Here is a 21,733-nt window from a genome sequence, read left to right on the forward strand (position 1 = left end):
TCAAACCTACTTTAGAGTATAAAAAAACTAAATGTTGCCTTTAAATAGGAGCTTCTTTGATTATATTGAAGGATTTCTCCCCTCCATATTCTAAAATGTTCAATCAAGCATGGTGATTGAGGATAAAGTTATACATTTAATTACGTGGTTAAGATGTTGTACTGTAGGGAAACCTAAATTTCAGATATCCAAATTACTCTGTTGCAAAAACATGTACGGGTAAATTAGTACACAGCAGTTTAAACAAATTTACTGTACACAGGGGCTCACAACATTTTATTTAAAAAAGAATCAACCTGAAAGTTGATATTCAAATGACAAATCCAACTCCTTGATTAGTGCAGGCATTTAAAACGAATGGACAGCTTTGTACATATCAAATTTTATATTGCTCACAGCAGTGGTGCTTGTTGACAATGCATCTTGTAAACAAAAGCAAAACGCTCTATCACCTCTTCACACCTGGAAGGGATGCAAAGACACTTAACATTCAATTTCGCAATCCTGCCACCTCAGAAAAGCCTGCAACTGCATTGGAATTTGGCACTAACATGCAAACAGAATTGAATCCCTGCGAATAGTTGTACTTTCAGATAACATTCCATTTGCAAACTTGAAGAAATTGTGACTTCAACATTTAAAATCATGGCTTTAATGGTCATTTAAAGTTTACAGTATGGGAAATGTGCTTCAATTAAATATACATCAAACCAGTGATGCTGGTGAACTTGGGGTATTTCACAGCTATACAAGGATGAACATGACAAAAGCAATCCCTTTTAACATTGTGGAATTAAATGGCTCACAGTGGTTTGTGGTAACGTAGGCAAATTATAGGAAGTACATTTAGAGCATTTCACCAGCACACTAGTGCGCTCTTCAGATCCTAAAGAAACAAGCATTTACATTCCACATGGACTGTACAAGATAAAACTGAGAAAGTCAGCTGAAAGGAGAGAGTACGGTTTACTTCTAAGGTTCACAGACCTTTAAAAAAACTGCACTCTATTTGAGGTCATAGGACAGGGAGGAGGAAAACCATTCAGTCTCACTTTGCTGATGGATGCAGCAACTCATTCATTAAAATCAAAATAAACATACATCTACTTTGAGCAAGCTAACCAGTGCACAGTAAAACAAAAGGACATCTTAAAAATGGAAGTTATATACTATATTACAAGTCCGATTATGAAAAGTCAAAATGACTTATTTCTTTGCTTGCTTTGTGATCATGCCCCTTGGTGGAGTTACAGGTCGGTTTGCATTTGGCTTTTTCTTCTCTGCAGGTTTCAAGATCTGAAAATTGAATCAAGAATCTCAATTAGGCAGCATTTTGCAAAGTCAGGATAATTTTTTTAACCTTTGGGTTAGTAATACTAAGAGTATTATACAATTTCATATCTTTAACATTAAATTCTGCTGAAAATACTGAGCAAGGAAAGCCACCATGTACCCATACCACAAACACACTAGAATAGGCCTTCAATTAATTGATCATTGAAGAGGTTAACAATTACATACGAATTAAAGCAAGTGACTTTCAAGATTAGCCTTACTCCATTGATCCTTTAGCTTATGAACTTGTGTAACTGCTGTTCTTCATTTACAAAAGGTCTGAAATACATCACTGGTAAACAATACTAAAACAATGCTATAACTAAGATGTACAAAGCCACACCCCAAGTCTACTTCCAGCATGCATGATCTGATCGCTTGTCTGGCACCATCAGGGATGAGCTGCTGGTAATGAGAATTTAAAGTCTAGTGAAGTCTAGAAGCCAAAGTTTAAATCAGAAGCCAATCTCCCGTAACCATTGTGGCATTTACATAGTACTTTCTAACCGTGACTATGCACAGCAGCGCTTTGCAGACAGCAAGAAAAGTTACTTGCCTACAACTGCAGTTCAGCAACAATGGTACCCTTCATATAGACTCACATGCTTAAATTGTCGCTAGACATCAGGCTCAGAACCCCCAGCAGCCAAGGTTTAACAGCAGTTTTTCAATGCAGCAAGCTGCATTGAAAAAGTTAGTCTTCATAGACCACATTCAACTCATCCACATCAATATGCAAGTTGAAGTCCAGCCAATTAGGTGGAGGGGCTTCAAACATGCCAATTTTTCTAGTAGCAGGTAACTGGGATTGCCCTAAACGATCAAGCATTTCTAGTGAAATTTCAACCAGCAATCTTCCAGTGAACAGTCAGCCAAGATCTGAGGCCAATTGTTTTTCTCATATTTAAACGGGTTCGGAATCCTCAGGCAAGGAGTCTTCAAACTGAGGCCTTTAAAGCCAGGAAGGGCCTTCAAAGATGACTAGATGGGGGTATAATAGACAGCAACCTGCATGCAGACTCTTCTGCAACATAAGACATATGGAGCGGAACCAACCACATCAGTAACACTACATACCTTTGATCGAACATTGTACTTATGATGGGAGAGAGGGTAGGGAGGAATCGGCAGTAAGATTTAACCAGCAGAAATTGTTAAGGTAAGTCACTTGCATCTGATAGATACAACTTCCTGCAGATACCTCACTTTAAGCTCGAGTGGGTGCCAATTAACCAAGGTAATAAAGCAGCAGAGTCCAGCCATGCATTAATCACTGAATGCTTGGGCTGCAAGGCAATAATGTTTAGCGATATGCTGCATTGACCAAGTAGCCACCCAGATGTGTACAAGAAGGTCTCTGGTGAGCCATGGAAGCAGCCATACCTCGCAGGTCTCTGAGGTGTAGATAAGTACCCAATATTACCCAATGAAAAATGGTGCATTAGAACACCGCCACATTTTTGGCTATGGCAAATCTCACTAAGGAGCTACAATTCTACATTATTTTCTTTTGCCTATGGACAGTTTAATACAAGATTGCATGTATGGGATCCAGTTTTTGTAGTGGGTTGTCGCAACTTTACTTCCTTTCATCCCACACTGAAGACGTTATGAAAGGCCAACAACAAGGGCAGACCCCCACTTTGGTATGGTCTGGAGCACCAGCCTGTCAAGGGCAGCGATGAAAGGTGAACAGATGTCCTGACACTACGCAAAGATGTAAACAACTATGCACTGGCTCAAACAGAAGACCCAAGAACAGAGTGAGTAAATTATTAAAGGAAAAGCTAATTACCAGTATGCATCTGTTCTTGGCATGTAGAGTTGCAGATCTGTACACTGTGCATAGATTGCCATCTGGTGTTGGGCTCCGATGCTTGCACCTTGTTGTCTTGGAAGAAGTCTTTTGTAGTCACGATAGGGGACTCCTCCCTTGGATGATTGTGCGCATGGGCATCGACTCCATCCTCAGATTATTTTTCGCCATGATGGGAAATGGAGTCAGTAAGAAATAAAAGATGTCCATGTGAGTATCTAAGATAATACTGGAACAGATACAGGTTCCGGGGAGGTGGGTGGGCGTGTACGGATCTGCAGCTCTACATGTCAAGAACGGATGCATACTGGTAAGTAGCATTTTCCGTTCGAGGCATAGGAGCTGCAGATCGTACACTGTGCATAGACTGTACAGCAGTGTCTCCCCTAGCGGTGGTCACCTGTATCGGTTGCAGTAGTTTGAAAAAGTGTTTTAAGAACAGCCTGGCCTCCGGTAGCATACTGGAATGCATTTTACTATCCACCCCGCAATCCCAGCTTTGGAGATGGGGGTTACCTTCATAAGGTGGGGAGAAGGCTACAAACAGTTGTTGGTTTAGTTGTGTCAATGTAATAAAGTAGTGCTCTTTTGACGTCTAGTGTGTGACTAGCTCTGTTACGGAGTCTGGGTTTTGAAAACACACCAGTAACTCAACCGATTGGTTGAGATGACTTTGGGATTTATTCTGAGAACCACTTTGTTACGATTTATTTGTAAGAATGGTTCAAGCCCGGAGCTCACTTACTCTGAGAGGTAATTGCGACAAGGAAAGCCACTTTCCAAGCCGCATTTATGTAGAGGTTCAAATGGGTACCCATGAGCCTGGTAAGAATATTTAAATTCCACACCGGAGAGGGTGGCAATGTGGAGGAATTATTCTTTTATGGCCCTCCATAAAGGCTTTAATTGCAGGTACTCTAAATAGTGACAAGTGTTGTCTATTTTGTAAACAAGCAGCCAGTGTTGCTAGATGTAATCGTATGGATGAATATGCTAAATTACATCTTTGCAAGTGTAGCAAGTGGCAAATGATGTCCTGGATGGAAGCATCCAGCGGATCAATATGATGGTTAGTGCAGCAGATAACAAATCATTTCCATTTTGCAGCATAGCAAGCTCTAGTAGTAGGGCGTCTGGCTTCTTTAATGATGTTCATACAGTCCGGAAGGTTAAGATTACCGAACTCTAGGACTTCCGGAGCCAGATTGCTAGATTCAGTTGACCTGGATCGGGGTGCCTCATCTCTCCATGGTTCTGCGTTAGCAATGTTGGGGAGAGGCGTGGTTTTTGGTGTGGAACTACTGAGTTCCAGCAGTGTTGTAAACCATGTGCCCATGTGGGAGCCACTACGATCATCTTGAGAAATTTGTCTGAGCTTGCGCACTACTAGGGGAATCAGTGAGTGGCGGAAAAGCATACGCAAATCTGCCTGACCAGTTCATCCATATGGCATTGCCTTTGGACAACGGGTGTGGAAACCTGGCGGCGAAGGTTGGGCATTTGCGACGAACAGATCTAGGTCTGGTTAACTCCACAGTTGAAAAAATGGTTGAAGAACTTGGGGATGAAGTTCCAATTCGTGTATCTGCGGTTTCTGCCATCTTAGCAGATCCGCAATCTGATTGTGAACTCCTGGAAGATGTTCTGCCAGCAGGTATAGGTTTAGTGGAATGGCCCATCTCCAAATGTTTTGTGCGAGCTGGGACAGCTGCAAAGAATGTGTGCCTCCTTGTTTCTGTATGCAATATATGGCTGTCATGTTGTCTGTCCAGACTAGGACAGTCTTGTTCTGTAGATGTATTTGGAATGATTTTAATGCTAGAAATACTGCTAGTAATTTCAGGTGATTGATATGGAGCACTGTCTGTTGAGTGGTCCATTTGCCTTGAATTGTACGTTTTAAGAGATGGGCTCCGCATCCGGTGAGTGATGAGTCTGCTGTTAGCACCATCTGTGGAACCGGTTCGAGGAACGTCCGCCCTTTGGACAGGTTTAGTGTGTTCCACCACTGCGGAGCGATGTGTGCGGCTGTCCACCAACACCAGATCTGTAAGTTGTCACAGAGCCTGGTTCCACTGATGTGCTAGGCATTCCTGTAAGGGGTGCATCTGAAGACTTTCATGAGGTACGATAACGATGTAAGAGGCAATCATTCCTATGAGTTGCATGAATACCCTTGCTGGAAGGGAGTGGTGGTTGAAATTTGGTGATTAGGGCTTGTTTACTGGCTATCCTGGCTGGATTGGGATATGCCAGAGCTCTGGAGGTGTCTAGTGTGGCCCCTAGATACTGATGTATATGAGAGGGCTGAAGATGTGACTTGGGATTCACAGTAAACTACACCACTTCGTGTAGCAGCTGGATGGTTTAAGGAGTGTGATGAACACACTGGTTGAATGACTGCCTTTATAAGCCAGTCGAGATATGGAAAGACTTGGATTTTTCGTCTTCTTAAGTGTGCTACCACCGCAAGGCATTTTGTGAACACTCTGGGTGCGGTGGTCACCCCGAATGCAAGGACTTTGAACTGATAGTGTTGCCCGCCCACTATGAACCTTCGATACTTGTAAGCAGGCTGCATGGGAATGCGGAGGTAGGCGCCCTCGAGATCTAATGTGGCAAGGAAGTCTCCTTGTTGCAGCAATGGGAGGACCTGTTGGAGTGATCATATGAAAATGATCTGACTATATAGAGATTGAGGGGTCTGAGGTAGAGTATTTGTCTTCGAGTCCTGTCCTTGAGGATTAGGAAATAGTGAGTAAACCCCTGTTCCTTGATGTTGTAAGGGAACTGGTTCTATTGCGTGCTTTTGAAGCAGTGAGAGAACCTCTTGTTTTAAGAGTGTAAGGTGTTCCGTGGACATTGGGTGCTGTTTGAGTGGTATGGTGGGTGGGGTTGCCGTAAATTCCAGGCAGTAACTATACTGGATAATTAGTCTTAGCCACTAGTCTGTTGTAATTGAGTCCCAGACAGGTATGAACTGTGAAAGTCTTCCCCCCGACCAGAGTGGAACAGTCTGGAGGGAGTGGAGTCACTGTTTTAGTTTTGTTCTTTATGGACTCGTTTTGGTACCGAGGATGTTTAGATGCGGAAGAACTTTTTGGTTCCGGTGGATTTTTCGGTGCCGAGGAACCTTTCGGTGCCAAATGACGTTTCGGGGCCAATGGAGATTTTGGTCTCAGAGCCTGCTTCGGTGCCGAAGGTATTATAGGCACAATGACATGAGGTTTGCTCGAGCCCGAGCCACCTGCAGGCTTACTTTTCTTCGGAGCCGGGCCAGAGGGCGGGGCTTCTGAAGAGGTTTTTGGATCGCGACTGGGCCCAGCTGGCAGAGTCTTGACCAATGTTTTTTTGGGTGGTGTTGGGGTAGGGGGGCTGGTACTCACAGGCTGCCCCGGATCAGAATCGTTGGCCTCGGACACGGCCTGGAGATCTTCGGAGTCGTTGTCAGGGACCTCCTGTGCAAAGATGTCTTCTGGTTCCGGAACCGGCTAGGCCATGATATGGCGTCGAGCTCTTCGGTCCCGGATAGTTTTCTTGGAACGGAATGCGGCGCAGGCTGGACAGCTGGATTCGTTGTGGTCTGGTGAAAGGCACAAATTACAGACCTCGTGGTGATCGCTATGAGGAAACTTTGCTCCACATTAGGGGCATTTTTTAAAAGGTGTCCTTTCCATCAGCCGCGTCCGGAGTCGGTCCGATATGGATTTAGACGTCGTGCTTATATGTTTTCTGCTGGAGCGGAAAAAGTTCATCCGAACCCAATGGCGGAAAAAAACAATCTGAGGATGGAGTGGATGAGTCACCAATCTCGTGACCAAAGACTTCTTCCGAAGACAACAACCTGCAATCATCCGAGCCCAACACCAGATGGCGATCTTATCCTTAGTGTGTGATCTGCAGCTCATATGCCTCGAACATAAAGTCTAACTGTGGAGCAGATACCCATGCATATTGCCTAGGAAAAGTGGCCTCAAACACCTCTTGACCCAAACTTCGAGCAAAAAAGTTACACAAATCTGACCCAAACACTCGCTGGCAGGAGTATGCACAGCATGCGCATCTACTCATACCATGAACAGATACGGTGATAAACAAGTATCAACATTTAAAATGTATTAAAATTTCCATGCATCTTAGCTTTAGTCCAATATTCTGCAATTGCTACAATAAACTCTTCAATCCAATATATACAAAATATTTGAGTTTACTGGGTGACGTTAAGGGAAGGACTTGTCCACGTCGTGTGTGCTTAAAGTCAGATTCATTCATGAAAGACTAACTCAAATCTTGATCCAGGTTTGATTGAGTAAATCAATACACAAGCGATAAGAGCAAAAGCATAATCATAAAGAGTTAGACATCAAGTCAATTGAGACCGGTCCCTTCCAAAGATTGACTCCAATGTTATTTGAATGTTCTTTTCTAATTTCAATTAAAAAAACGAACATTCAAATATTGGGACTCTAAAAATATTGAGGGGACCAGTCTCAATTGACTGGATACCTAGTTAACTTTATGTATTGACTCATTGCTCGATTATTGCAATATAGGGTTCATGACCATTTGGCAGCTGGCCATTTGAGGGCAATACAGGTGTTGCGGAACACAGTGGACTACATTGGGTGGTGCAATGACAGTTTACCTAGCTGATCTTGTATATTTTCATTTTGATTGGGTAAATAAAATTCTTCAGATAAGAACATGTAAAAAATATGTAAATTTGCATACCTGAAATGAGCACATCAAGGTTTCATCCACACTCATCATGGCACCTGCATTATCAAATTCACCACAGTAGTTTGGTGCTGAGAATAAGGTTACCAGCTGTCTCTTTGCGAAGAACTCATACCCATCTTCAACAACCTAAAGGACAAACAGTTAAAGATAGAGACTTCCCATAAATAACCTTCAGGACAAGGCAGGATAAACAAAAGTAGAAAGTTTTTTTTTATAATGACCACCACAAACTTGCACATTGGTCCTAAAATACGCTCAACTAGAAATTAAAGCCTTTTACAGGACTACATGGCTCTTCTACAAAGAGTTGAAATCAGTAAAATTTGGGACAAGACTGGGGAAAGGGAGATTGAAGTTGAAGAAAATGCAGAATGTTGATTTCTATAAGAGCAGTGGGTGTTAAAGAAAAAGGATTTTCAATTCAATTAACATTAAGACTAGAAGAAGAACAAGTTACTTACCTTCGGTAACGATGTATCTGTAAGAAACATTAGTTAGTTAGATTCCTCACCTTAGAATATCCCCAGGCGTCAGACTGGATCCGGAAGATTTGTCAGCAATACCCCTTGCGCGTCGCTAGGCGTCGTCTGCGGCTCCGCGTCCGTCGTCGTGCGCCGGAATGACAGAGTACTTAACACCGCCCTCGTGCGCGGACGTCAGTTCTTGTACATAGCCTTCTGCGCCAGGAACGCAGAGCCATGCAAGATACAGACACTGGTGCCAAAAAATTCTAGGGCCCTGAAAGGGATAGCCTTAACCCTAGATGTCAGTTCGCAGAACGGGGAGGATGGGTGGGTCGGTGAGGAATCTAACTAATATTTCTTACAGATACATCGTTACTGAAGGTAAGTAACTTGTTCATCTGAAAGAAACACGTTAGATTCCTCACCTTAGAATAGATACCCAAGCAATACCATCCCCGGTGGTGGGTCTGCGAACCAAGATCACACCAGAAAGTCATGGAGGACAGAACGGCCAAAGAAGCCATCCCTCCGGACTTGGCTGTCAAGGCAATAATGCCTGGCAAACGTGTGTAGCGAAGCCCACGTTGCCGCCTGACAGATGTCCTGCAAAGGGACACCCCGTCCCAAAGCAGTAGTAGCTTCTGTGGCCCGAGTAGAATGGGTGCGCAGCCCAACAAGAGGGTCCTTTTTTGCCAAGGAATAACAAGTTTTGATGCACAAAACGACCCACCGAGAGATGGTCCGTTTTGTGCACAGCTTTTCCCTTCTTAGCACCCACGTATCCAACGAAAAGTTGGTCGTCCACCCAGAACTGCTTTGTGCGGTCCAGATAAAAGGAGAGCGCACGTTTTGGGTCCAGACGGTGGAGCCTCTTCCTCTTTGGAAGGATGCGGAGGCGGAAAGAAGGTGGGCAAGGTGACAGACTGCCCAAGATGAAAGGGGGTCACCACTTTCGGAAAAAAGGAGGAACGAGACTGAAGGACAACCTTGTCCGGATGAACAGAGAGAAAAGGAGGCTTTGATGATGAGGCCTGGAGCTCACTCACCTGTCTAGCCGAGGTGATGGCAACCAGAAAAGCAGTCTTAAGCGTCAGCAGACGGAGAGGATAATTATGAAGAGGCTCAAAGGGAGCGCACATTAGAAATGTGAGAACAAGATTCAAGTCCCACTGAGGCATTACAAAATGGACAGGAGGGAACGTGTGAGTAATGCCTTTTAGAAAGCGTGTAACTACAGGGGACTTGAAAAGAGAAGGCTGATCAGGAAGCCGCAAGAAGGCAGAGATGGCAGCAAGATAACCTTTCAAGGTGCCCAGGGCAGAGCCCTTGCCGGGCCAAGGAAAGAACAGACAGTAGAACCTCAGAAAGAGGGGCGGAAAGGGGATCCACAGCCTTTGCTGTGCACCATGCCACAAATTTGTTCCACCGGCAGGCGTATACAGTCTTTGTGGAGGGACGCCTGGCTGCCAGAATGATCACAGACTTCAGGAGGCAAGTCAAATGGCATCAACAGCCGCCGCTCAATCTCCACGCATGGAGGTGGAGGCTGGACAGGTTCGGGTGGAGGACCGTCCCCTGCTGCTGCGACAGAAGATCCTCCCGAAGGGGCGGACGTATCGGAGGATCGGTCAACATACTGAGTAGCTCGGGATACCAGTACCTTCGTGCCCAATCCAGAGCCACCAAGAAGACTTGGGCCCGGTCGTGCCTGATCTTCAGCACTCTGGGCAGAAGTGGTATAGGCGGAAAGGCGTACAACAGACCGCAACTCCACTCGCGACGAAAAGCGTCGCCGAGCGAGTGCCGCCTTGGAAATTCCAACGCGCAGAACTGCTGACATTGTGCGTTCTCTTCGGTGGCGAATAGATCTAACCAAGGCTCTCCCCACTGCTGAAAGAGACCTTGCGCCACTTCGGAGTTCAGACGCCATTCGTGATCCATCATGCACCGGCGGCTGAGTTAGTCTGCTCTGGCGTTCAGAGAGCCCGCCAGATGTTGAACCACTAGGGTGACGCCCTGGTGTTCCAGCCACGTCCGGAGCGCAGAGCCACCTGACAAAGGGTCCACGACCCCACCCCGCCCTGTTTTTTGCAATACCACATGGCGGTGGTGTGGTCCGTGAACACCTGCACGACACTTCCCCTGACAGAGGGAAGGAAGGCTTTCAGTGCAAGTCGGATCGCTCTCAACTCCAACAGGTTGATGTGGAGGCGAGACTCCGCTGGAGACCAGAGGCCTCTGATCTCCGCCTCTCCCATATGGCCACCCCATCCCAGGAGGGACGCATCAGTCACTACGACACGCTGCAGTTGGGGAAGGGAGAGGCTCTTGCCCGTGACCCAATCGCGGTCTGTGAGCCACCACTGCAACTGCTGTGCAGTGCCCTCCGAGATCAAGACATGGTCGGACAGGTTGCCGTGATGCTGGGCCCACTGAAACTTCAGGTCCCACTGCAGAGCCCGCATGCGCCGCCTGGGCGATGCACTAGTAGGATGCAGGAGGCCATCAGCCCCAGAAGCCGCAACACTAGCCTGACCGAAAGCCAGGATAGAGGCCGAAAGATGGGAATCAGGGTCTGTATATCCCGGACCCGCTGTTCCGGCGGATGGACCCGGAACTGCGCCGAATCGAGAACCGCCCCGATGAAGAGGAGCTTCTGAGAGGGATTCAGGTGTGACTTCGGCACGTTGATGGAAAACCCCAGCAAATGCAGGAGATCCGCCGTAGTCTGGAGGTGGGAGACGACTGCCTGGGGCGAGCCCGCCTTCAACAACCAGTCGTCGAGATAGGGGAAGACTGGAACCCCTGATCTGCGCAGATGAGCTGCGACCACCGCCATCACTTTCGTGAACACCCGAGGGGCACTGGTAAGGCCGAAGGGGAGCACGGTGAACTGAAAGTGCTCCTGACCCACCGTGAACCGCAGGTAACGCCGGTGGGCCGGCAGGACGGGGATGTGGAAATATGCGTCCTGCAAGTCCAACGCTACCATCCAGTCTCCAGGGTCTAGGGCAGCTAGAACCTGAGCCAAAGTTAACATCTTGAACCTTTCCTTCCGGAAGGCATTGACGTTCCGAAGGTCCAAGATAGGGCGTAGGCCCTCTTTGCCCTTCTTGGGAACCAGAAAGTAGTGGGAACAACAACCACGACCTACTTCTGGGCTCGGAACGCGCTCGACGGCCCCCTTGGCCAAGAGGGCCGAAACTTCCTTGTGGAGAAGATTCAAATGATCCGAGATACGGTGGTGCTGCGGTGGCATGGCTGGAGGGGTCATCTCGAAGGGGAGGGAGTAGCCCCTTCGGACGATTTGCAGCACCCACCTGTCCGATGTGATGGACCGCCAGTGGAGCAGGTGATGGCGAACTCTGCCGCCCACTGGCGTGGAATGGGCCTGAAAGCTCGGACAAGGAAGGCTTTGAGGCGGATGCTGCCGGGGTGGATGTGGGCTGACCGCGTCGTCCTCCAGAACCGCCTCGGTGGAAACGACGTCCGTGCGCAGGTTGGTTCTGCGGCTGGTGGCTAGGCGGACGTGAGGAGGCACCCCTTCCTTGGCCACGAAAGGGGCAAAAGGCGGAAGTTTGCGACCGCGGGGCCGAGAGGCCCAAGGACTTGGCCGTAGCCCGGGAGTCCTTAAAGCGATTCAGCGCACTGTCCGCTTTCTCACCAAAAAGGCGAGTGCCATCAAAGGGCATGTCCATGAGAGTGCTCTGGACATCACCCGAAAAGGACGTGGACCGCAGCCAGGCATGACGTCCAAGCGCCACCGTGGTAGAAGTCGCCCTACCCAGCGAGTCCGTAGTGTCTAGCCCACATCTGATAGCATGTCGTGCTGCATCCCTCCCATCAGCCAGAGCCTGGGTAAGTAGTGTCTGGACCTCCTCCGGACACAGGGGCAGCACGTCCTCCACCATATCCCACAGAGAGTGGGAATAACGGTCCAAAAGACAGGCGGTGTTCAAGGACCGGAGGCCCAAACTAAGGGAGGAGAACCGCTTTTTGCCAAATTGTTCCAGTCTCTTGGAATCCCGGTCCGGCGGAGCGGTCGGGAAGGAGGATTGGGAGGTAGAAGCCTGGATAACCAGGCTCTCGGGGTGGGGTGTTGGGACAGAAAACTGGGGTCACCCGGAGCAGGGCGGTGGCGCCTGGCGACATTCCTGTCCACAGGAGGGACTGTGGAGGGCTTGGACCAGGTGCCCTGCAGAACGTCAATGAGGGCCTCATTGAATTGCAGCAGAGGCTCAGTGGAGCTTGCTGCAGACTGAAGCACCTCAGTGAGGACGTTCGTCCTCACAGCCACGGCAGGCAGCTCGAGCCCAAGGGCTGCGGCCGCCTTGTGCAGCACCACAGAGAAAGCAGCACCCTCCTCCGAAGCCACAGTCGGAGGAGAGATGAATCCAGTGTCTGGTGAGGTATCCAGACCACTGGCCTCCCGCAGTTCATCTGCCCAGTCCTGTGACAGCTGAGCCTGAACGGCCATAGGGTCATCGGACCCCTCCCATTCGCCCCCGTCATCCGATTCCTGGTAAACAGGAGGAAGGATCAGAGCCGGCCGATAGACAATGTGTCTCTAACGGCGCCGTTGCGGCGTCCATAGACGCCGCAACGGCGCCGGAGCGGGGCTGAATCGGGGCTCAGCGCCGAGCGGCGTCAGGGTGGAACCGGTGTAGACGCCAGCGGAGGAGGCGTGACTAGGTAGACCGGCGTCAGCGGGGATGGGTCCCTCAGGAACCTGCGGCGTCGGGGCTGAAGCCGGCGACAGGGCCGAAGCCGCCGGCATGCAAGGTTGCCCAGTCGGGTCCACGGGGCCCGAAGGCGCGCCAGCGGGCATCGACGGCGGAGCCAGGCTCCTCATGGCCGAGAGGAAGGCACTGACTTCCGCCGGCGTCGCGTCAGTCCCAGGGACCGGCGGGTATGGGGACTTGCGCGGCGGGGGTGGAACCACCCTGACCCTCGGCCGAGTCGCGCGAGGGGCGTCCGAAGAGCGGTGTCGCCTCTTGGACTTCTTGGAGTGCTTCGACTTACCCGAAGACTTGGAGCCAGACGAGCGAGGATGAAGTCGGCTGCGGCTCCGCGACTGATCCTTGGACCTCCTCCTGGACCGGGATCGAGAGGGGCGCGGAGCAGAGTGGCGAATCTCGAGGAGCTTACGGGACCGCTCCCGTCTAGCCTTCGAGGTCAGGGCCTTGCAGTCCGAACACGACTCCGCGTCGTGGTCGAGGCCCAAACAGTAAAGGCACCGGCGGTGATGATCCGTAACCGACATCAAGCGGTTGCAGTCAGCACAGGCTTTGAAACCAGGCATCCTACCAGCACCGGAGTCGAGACAAGATCAAAAAAGTTAGTCAAAAAAGACTAAAAGGGGTAGCTCTCCCGGATCTGCGCTTACTGGCACGGAAAAAAGAAGAACTGACGTCAGCGCGCGAGGGCGGCGTCTAAGTACTCCGACGTCATTCCGGCGCACGCCGCTGACGGACACGGAGCCGCAGACGCCTAGCGACGCGCAAGGGGTATTGCTGACGAAAAATCTTCCGGATCCAGTCGGACGCCTGGGGATATTCTAAGGTGAGGAATCTAACCAACGTGTTTCTTTCAAATAAAAATGAATGGCAATTCTAGAAGTTGGCGCCCCTTAATTTGCAACTTGTTTGGCAGTGCCTGCAAGGTTTTCTACTTTAACTAGAAAAAATGGCTGTTAAAGTGCTAATTTTTAACAATTGCAGGTAGACTGATTCTCTGCAGGAACAGCTACTGCTTCCATTCAAGCGCCAGCAAAATGAGTAGTAAACAACCTATAAGATGCACTGTGGGCACACAAACTAAAGGTGCTGTAGACTGCACTGTCTGGAATCTTTAGAATCAAAGCTTCAGTGTTAACTATTTAACATATCCCAAACCAAGATTTTTGGGCAGACCATCAAGCTTCAGTTTCAGGATGTTGATAACCATCCCTAGCATGCACTGCAGCTCAGAGAATAAGATCAGAAATTAGCATAGTCTATCCCATACTAGAACAATCATGGTCATCCTGCACCTGCGAAAAAAGGTTCTTACGGGAAGTTTTGGTATATTTTACTGACTACCATGCTTGAACAGGTCTAGTTCAGCTCGGAGTCTTCGGAAGTCCATATTACTCCATCAGTATTTAGAGAGGATTCATTAAATATCTACTAGGATAAGGTACTTCAAATATCTATTTGTCCTATTAGGTGCAAGAAGTGATGTGATAAAACATGGTAGCCTTTACATTAGATTATGGCTTTGATAACCTCGAATGACATGGTTTGAATTCTAGCAAGGCTACGATTATCTAATTTCTCTGCTAATCCCAGACTTCAAGTACAAAGGCCTTTGTGTCAAATAGGTGTTCTGCGTTTGAGGCACAGTTTGTGAATAGGTTCTGTTTAGGGCAGCATTTAGAGGCCCAAGCCCAAATATATTCCAGTACTTTCATTATGCAGGAATTGATTGTAACAGTTCAGATACATTAGTGTTCCAAACTTGCGTTATTTTTTTTAAAAGATCAGAATCAATTATGCATTTTTTTGCAACATAATGTGGTGCTTTCTTGAAGAATAGTTGAACGTTTGTAGGTGGTAATATTGCAGAGGTCTTCAAACTCTGGGGTGCGCCCCCCTGGGGGGCAGTAGCCGCATTCCTGGGGGGCGCAAGTGGTTCACCAAGTACTTGAAAATGAAGATGGCTTTGAAGCGCAACTTGGTGTTTCCAGGCTGTCTTCATTTAAATGCAGTCGAACTGGTTAAAAAAAAAACACAAGGCCCTCAATTTAAAAGAATGCATTGCCATCAGATTAGATGAACCTGCATTTATTTTTCGTTTAAAGTTTCTGTATTTTATAAGCAGTTAACTGAAAGTGGATAAAGACTACAGAATATTTTGTTCCTTTTAGCCATGTGGTGGCAGTGCCAAAAATATGGCTAAAAAGAATATTCAAGTGTTTTTTTTTTTACTTTCAGCTAATAGTATATGAAATACAGAAACCTTAAATGAAAAATAAATGTAAGTTTAGCTAATCAGATAGAACTACATTTTTATATTCTGAAATTTCATTTGGGTAATGTGGCCACACAAATATAAGGAATAGTGGCTTGTGTATTTAAATTGCTAGAAGGTCCCAGCCTGGAGCAGAAAGCCCTGAATATTCAAGTCATTTATAAATTATATTACACAGTATAATGTAGACTGCTGCAAAATGATTTGGTGTTTTAAGATAAAGCAAGCGCTTTAGACATTTTAGTAATGGGTAAACATTGCGTAATGCAGACATTGGTCTAATAAACGTACACTTTCTAGAACTCAGCTTATAACGGTGACAATAAGTATGGAAAATAATTCCTTGTCCCCATGAAGCCTCATGTGCACACCATCGATTAAAGACTAAACTGGCTTCCAAGCTGCCTTTACATTTAGGAACAAATGACAAAGTCAGTTGGAAAGCCTCTAGACCATCATTGTAGGTTTAAAGTTCGACCGCTGTAGTATGATGTTGGCGGTTGGAGTTTAAAGTGGCCGGGGAATCCACATGACTCAGACAGGCTCAAGGAGCCCGTTGGCCAGCCAGATAGGCCTCCTAATCCCTTATCACGTTTCCACCATCGGGGTTATGATGTCCGTTTCCAACAGCTAATCCAGGTCGGCCTTTTCAAGATGTATTGGCTGTCAGAAACAGACTTTGGGGATCCATGGCAGGGCCCCCTGCATTTGGCCCTGGGTGCCCCCTAAACATCCCTACACTGTGTGGCAGGCACCATGAGGTGCCTGCCACAGTGCAGGGATTTTTGAAAACATCCATTTTTCTATGGGAGCTTATGCTGCAGGCGTTTTATGCCTGCCGAACAAGCTCTCATTGAAAAACTGCAACTGCACACAGTGGGATAGGATCCACATGATGCAGTCAGAACTGTCGGGCAGACTCATCGTAATCAGGGTCCAAGTTATTAGACAATTGAACACATTTACATTCTTTGGACAGAGACTGGAACGCTCCCGACTTGGCCACTGGTGTCTTTTTTCATCTTCTCCAACTCCTGATACTCTTGGACCAAAGATGTTATTCATTAAAAGGTGCATCAAGGATGGATTGTTGAACTTCTGGCTTGAACCCAGAAATTCAACCAATTGTCTCCGGAGCAAGATGCTAGTATTAACCTCACTAGCTGCGGTGTCTGCAGCATCTAGGGCACAACGTATAGAGGAATTAGAAATGAGTTTACCTTCACTTACTAAGTCCGGAGCTTTAGCTTTATGCTCATCTGGGAGATAAAGCAATTGCTACATTTCATCCCAGTCTGCCCTGTCGTACTAGACTAAAAGGCCATACGTATTGGCAATGCGCCATGGATTTGCAGCTTGAGCAGCTATGCGCTTGATAGAAGCATCAATTAACTTGGACTCCTTATCTGGCAGAAGAACATCTCCTGATGTCTGGGAATTTGTCAGCTTACGAGCATTTCACACTACCAGAGAATCAAGATTAATGTGGGATCTGTAGGGGAAGCCTTATATTTTTGTCAACATGTATGCTCTTACTGGGTCCTTAAAAATCTCATCAGCGTGTCTCATCATGCCTTTAAGCATGGGAAGTGTTTGTGATGACCTGTGTGTGGATCCTAAAGTTAAACAAAAAATCTTCCTCTAGTGATTTGTCTAATGCCACCCCATGGTATTGTGCAGCCCTGGCAATGAGTTCTTGATGGGATGCATGGTCGTCTGAAGGAGATGGCTTGGCAGGGTAAAGGTCTGGATCACTATCTGCTGGGGGATCAGTTGTATAATCTGTCCATGGATCAATTGGGAGATGCACAACATGTGAGGCAGCTCGGTGTGAATACTGCCAGTCACTGGGAATATATATATTTTGCTTCAGATCTGATGTTAATGGAACAATGTATATTCAGATCCGAAGGGGTGTCTGTTTTGGCACCGAAGATTTGTGCCAGTGTAAGCTGGCCTTTAGGCATGGAGGATTTTAGCTCGAGCTGGACTGGTTTGGAACCACAGGGCTTCGGTTCCAAAGAGGACTGGACGACTCGGTACAGAGCCAAAAGGCTTGACTGACTGTTTCGGGGCCAGACCCAGAGGTGGTGCGTCGGAAACATCGTCTCAGTGCAGACCTTGGCCAGGAGGCAGAAGTGGTCCGAAGCCTTCTGTTTGGCAGTTTGTGGGGGCAAGGGGTCTTCGGTACTAAAGTCAGTCGTTCCTTGCGCCAGTTCTTCGGCGTCGAGCTCAGAGTGAAGCTTGTTCGGAGAAGGCTTCTGCCGCCTCAATGTCTTCCTGGCAGGAATCTTGACCTAAGAGGACCAGCGTATCTTCGATGCAGCATCTCAACGTAGAGCCACATGATTGCAAAGAGTTTTCTTTGATCGAAACAATCTGCAAGTGTCGCAGTCTTCTTTGTGCTCGGGAGACGAGCACAAGTTGCACATTGAGTCGGTGCACGGATACTTCGCGCGGCACCAAGGACAGAATTTCAACTGTCAGATCCATTGGAGAGGTGGCATTGTTAGGCCCAAAGGCCGTCCACAAAGCTTTCCAATTGAAAAGTTGATTCCGTTGCCGAAACCATATGTGGAGAAGTGGGAAATGCGTTCAAAACAATACCATCGAGATAGAGGATTGTGCGTCGAGGGGGACTGAAAGAACGGGTTTGAACCAGAGTGTAGCAATACACACCCGAACCCGATGGAAAAAAAAAAAAGCTGACAATGGAGTCCATGACCATGTGCACGCTCACTGATAGAAGTCACCTTACCTCGTGACTAGGAAAGACTTCTTCAAAAGAAAACTTGTAAACATCCGGACCCAACACTAGATGGCAGGAGTATGCAAGGCATGTGTATCTACAGTACACATGCCTCGAACAGTGGATTATTAAGTATGATCAGTAAAATTGTGATAGAACGCTGGAATAAATTTGAATTAGGTCTGAGAAACACCCATTACTCTGAAAAATAGGGGGAAAAAAAACTGGTGTTAAAGGCTGAATTCAATGAATGAGCTGAAGCGAGAGCCCACAGTAATGAGACATTCCAATTGAGAACTCTGAAAAACAGTTTGTAAATAAGTTGAAAAAAGGTGGTTTCATAAGGAAGTGATCTTGGGATGCCAGTTTGGGGGAGGAGCTCGTACAGTAGAGAAACGTTAAAGCTCTGGAGTGCTAGCGAGAGCTGGACGATAAGGAGAGTAATTTGGCAATGCAGAGTGCAACTGGTATAAAGAATGGTGCAATGGGTTAAATGTACCCTGTTGACACCAAGTAGAATTACTTCAATTTTAAAACGGGTGCTCCGTTAATGACTTCATCCGCTGGTTTGTAAGGTAATCCCGTTGTCCCGATTATTAGGTAGAACTATGGACTGATACAATTTATTAGCTGTGCGCAGACAGTAAGAGTGGTTTGGGTGTAGGGCTTGGCTAATGGTGAATAGCGTTGTAGCAATTAGAAGATGTATGGGATTGGAGTCTGATGCCGGAGCTATTTTGGAAAATAGCGTTGCTGGCCACGTGGGAGCATATAGGATGTGGCCCAAGTGGGCTGTTCCATTTGGGGAGGATTTTCGGTAAGAGCAAAACAAGATCAAAAATAGATGATTAGATCAAAAGTATTTTGTACAACCTTGGGAGAGGAATGGCATGGAATATGGAATTTCATGGTTCTCTGTCAGAAGAGGTTGTGATGGGTACTCTTAAAATGAAAATACTGTGCATGATTCGGTTGTTCCTCTTTTAGGAATGCTCTCTGGCATTTGCAGAGGGTGTGTGCGAACGCATCTTACATTGGACACACGTTAGGGTCTGAGAGATAGCCTGAAAACTGTTAGCCAGGACTATAGCTGTTGAGTTTTGGAAAGTGTACTTGGTCGAGTAAATTGACAAATACTATGCATGCTGGTTATATTGCCGGACAGTAATATGGGATAACGGACTACGGAAAGTAAAATCTTGTTAAATTTGAAGCTGTTGATATATAGATGTGTGCCTTGGGGAGCATCTTCAATGAATTTGTGTGTTGAAAATGGTTGCCTCCCGTCCTGTAGAGAGATTTGGGTTTATAAGGCAGTAGATTAACAAGGGAAGAATTAAATGTGCTACATGAGACATTCCAGACCTACACTAGCATTCCAATCATACTGATGGTGATGTTTAGAACGTTCTTGAACAATCTGACATTTGTACTGATTGTTCCATTAGCTCCTTTCGCATGATCTGAAGCTGAGGAATGCAAGAGGTAGTGGATTGATTGTGGAGGATATTTTGTCCCACAGGAAGCTGGAGATTGTCAAATGGACTGAGAAATTGGTAACGAAATTATGTAAGCATCAACGAGCAGTGTTGAAAGTTGTTGTAGATGCTGCCCAGGTCTTCAAACAGTGACTTAATTCCGAACAGAGACGAGGGTCCTGTTTGAAAAATAACGTAGGGCAAGCTCTTGTTATTCTGACTGCCTGGAACTGTGGTAGCTAGTCCTGCACAGTGTGGTCCCCAACCCTTAAGGGATGCATCTGTGGTGATAGTCACAGATGGAGTTGGGTTCCTGAAAAGTCTCCCCTGTGCTATGATGTTGGATGCCCACCATTGTATCTCTGCTTCCACCTTGTGTTATAACCACTAGATCTTCCTAATCTCCTGTGGCTTGAGACCAGCTGTTGGTTAGCCATTCTTGGAATGGGCTCATATGCAAGCGTGCATGGGGGTCAAGTGGGATGCATGATGCCATCACGCCCATTAGTTTCATGACCTTACGCACGGTCAGATTGACCCTTCTGGTACAGTGTTGTCTCCTGATGGATCGCTTGTATCCCGTTGTATGGGACACGCTTTTGCCTTTGTTGAGTTTAATATGGATCCCAAGAATTTTTCCCCTTCTGGTTTTGTTAATGATTGAGGTTTATTGAAAATCAAGTTTCTGTAATGTTTGGATTGCTGCTGTAGCAGATTTGTTTCCAGTGTGCGCTTATGAGTGAGTCGTCCAGATAAGGGTAGACGTGGATTCCCTCTTCGTATGTGCGCTGCTACTGAGGCTAGGCATTTTGGGGAAAACCCATGGAGCTGATTTTATTCTGAAAGGCAGGACCTTGAATTGGAAATGTGTTCTGTTGTGCAGGAATCTCAAGTATTTGGTGCCCTTTGTTCATAGGGCTATGTAAGTAGGCATCTTTGAGATCTATTGTTGCCATAGTCTCCTCTGTGGATTTGTGGCATTTCCTGAAGAGTACACATTTTGAAATGTGTTCGTATAAATTTATGAACCTTAAGTCCATGATTGGCCTTGGAGTGAAGTCTCATTTGATTATTAGTAAATACGGGGAGTAGTTTCCTTTGAACCATTTTTATTTTGGTCCCAATTCTATGGCTTGTTTTTGGTATAGTTCTTGGATTTCTGCCTCTATTGGTATGCACTCGGTTGTAAGGCATCATGTTTTGGTGGGTTTGCAGGTCGTTCTCTTGTCAGCTCTACGCAATACCTGTATTTTACCAAATGTAAAATCCAAATGCCTGTTGTGATATTTTTCCATTGTTTGAGGAATAAAGATATTCTTCCTCCCACTGGTGTGTGAATCCTTTAAGGAGTCCGTCGGATCCATTTCCTCTTCCTCTAGAGGGTTGGGCTCTTTCCCTGCCATTGCCTCTTGACCGAAAGGGCTGCTTCTGTTGCCACCCTTGGTAGCTTGACTGTGACCCATTTGTTGACCTGGCTTCTGCCCTTGAGGTTGCTTTAACATTTGTTGTCCTTGCCCAAAGGTGCCTCTACCTGTGGGCTTGGTTATCGAATGCCCCTCTTTTAAAGGAACCTCTGCTGTAGGGCCCCCATGGCCCTTGCGGTTTCGTTGTCCATCTGTTGAAGGGGTTCATCTACCTCCTTTCCAAATAGTTTCTCCATTGAATGGAATATTAATGTAGGTTTGAACCCAGATATTCTGAACCAGGCATGCCTTCTCACAATGGTTCCTGTGCACATTTGCCTACTAGCAGTATCTGTTGCATCCAAAGCAGACTTGAAGCAGGTGTTTGCCACGTTTTTCCCCTCCTAGACAATAGATCTTGCCCTTTTCTCCCTCAGGGATTTAAAGAACTTCCTCTATTTCATCCCACTGTTGATGACCATATCTATTTAATAGGGTATTTGAATTTGCAATACGCCACTGTGTTGCTGCCTCCTTCTCTATTCTTCTCTCCGCCATGTCCAGCCTCTTACTCTCCTTCTCTGGTGGAGGTCAGAGTTGGAGACTGCATTAGCTCTCCTTCTGGCTGTGGTGACAATTGAGTCAGGTACTGTATTTCCCCGAATAGATTTAGGGTCTTCTGAGGAGGCTTTATAAGTTTGCCATGTTTCCCTTGTTTGAAGCTGGTTACTTGAAGG

The 21,733-nt window shown here is 46.9% G+C and overlaps 1 protein-coding gene across 1 annotated transcript in view; it reads right to left on the reverse strand.

Annotated features, from left to right (window-relative positions):
- Positions 1-248: 248 nt before the first annotated feature.
- PPP1CC (protein phosphatase 1 catalytic subunit gamma) overlaps positions 249-21,733 on the reverse strand; it is a 246,939-nt gene continuing 225,454 nt past the window's right edge. Inside the window, exons 6-7 of the mRNA XM_085635867.1 lie at positions 7,883-8,017; positions 249-1,296 (exon numbers count right to left, since the gene is read on the reverse strand). Of these exons, the coding sequence (XP_085491993.1) occupies positions 1,207-1,296; positions 7,883-8,017 (225 nt within the window). The 3' untranslated portion in view covers positions 249-1,206. The remainder of the gene's footprint in view (positions 1,297-7,882; positions 8,018-21,733) is intronic.

The sequence above is a fragment of the Triturus cristatus genome, chromosome 11, assembly GCF_964204655.1.
Source record: "Triturus cristatus chromosome 11, aTriCri1.1, whole genome shotgun sequence".
Classification (NCBI taxonomy): domain Eukaryota; kingdom Metazoa; phylum Chordata; class Amphibia; order Caudata; family Salamandridae; genus Triturus; species Triturus cristatus.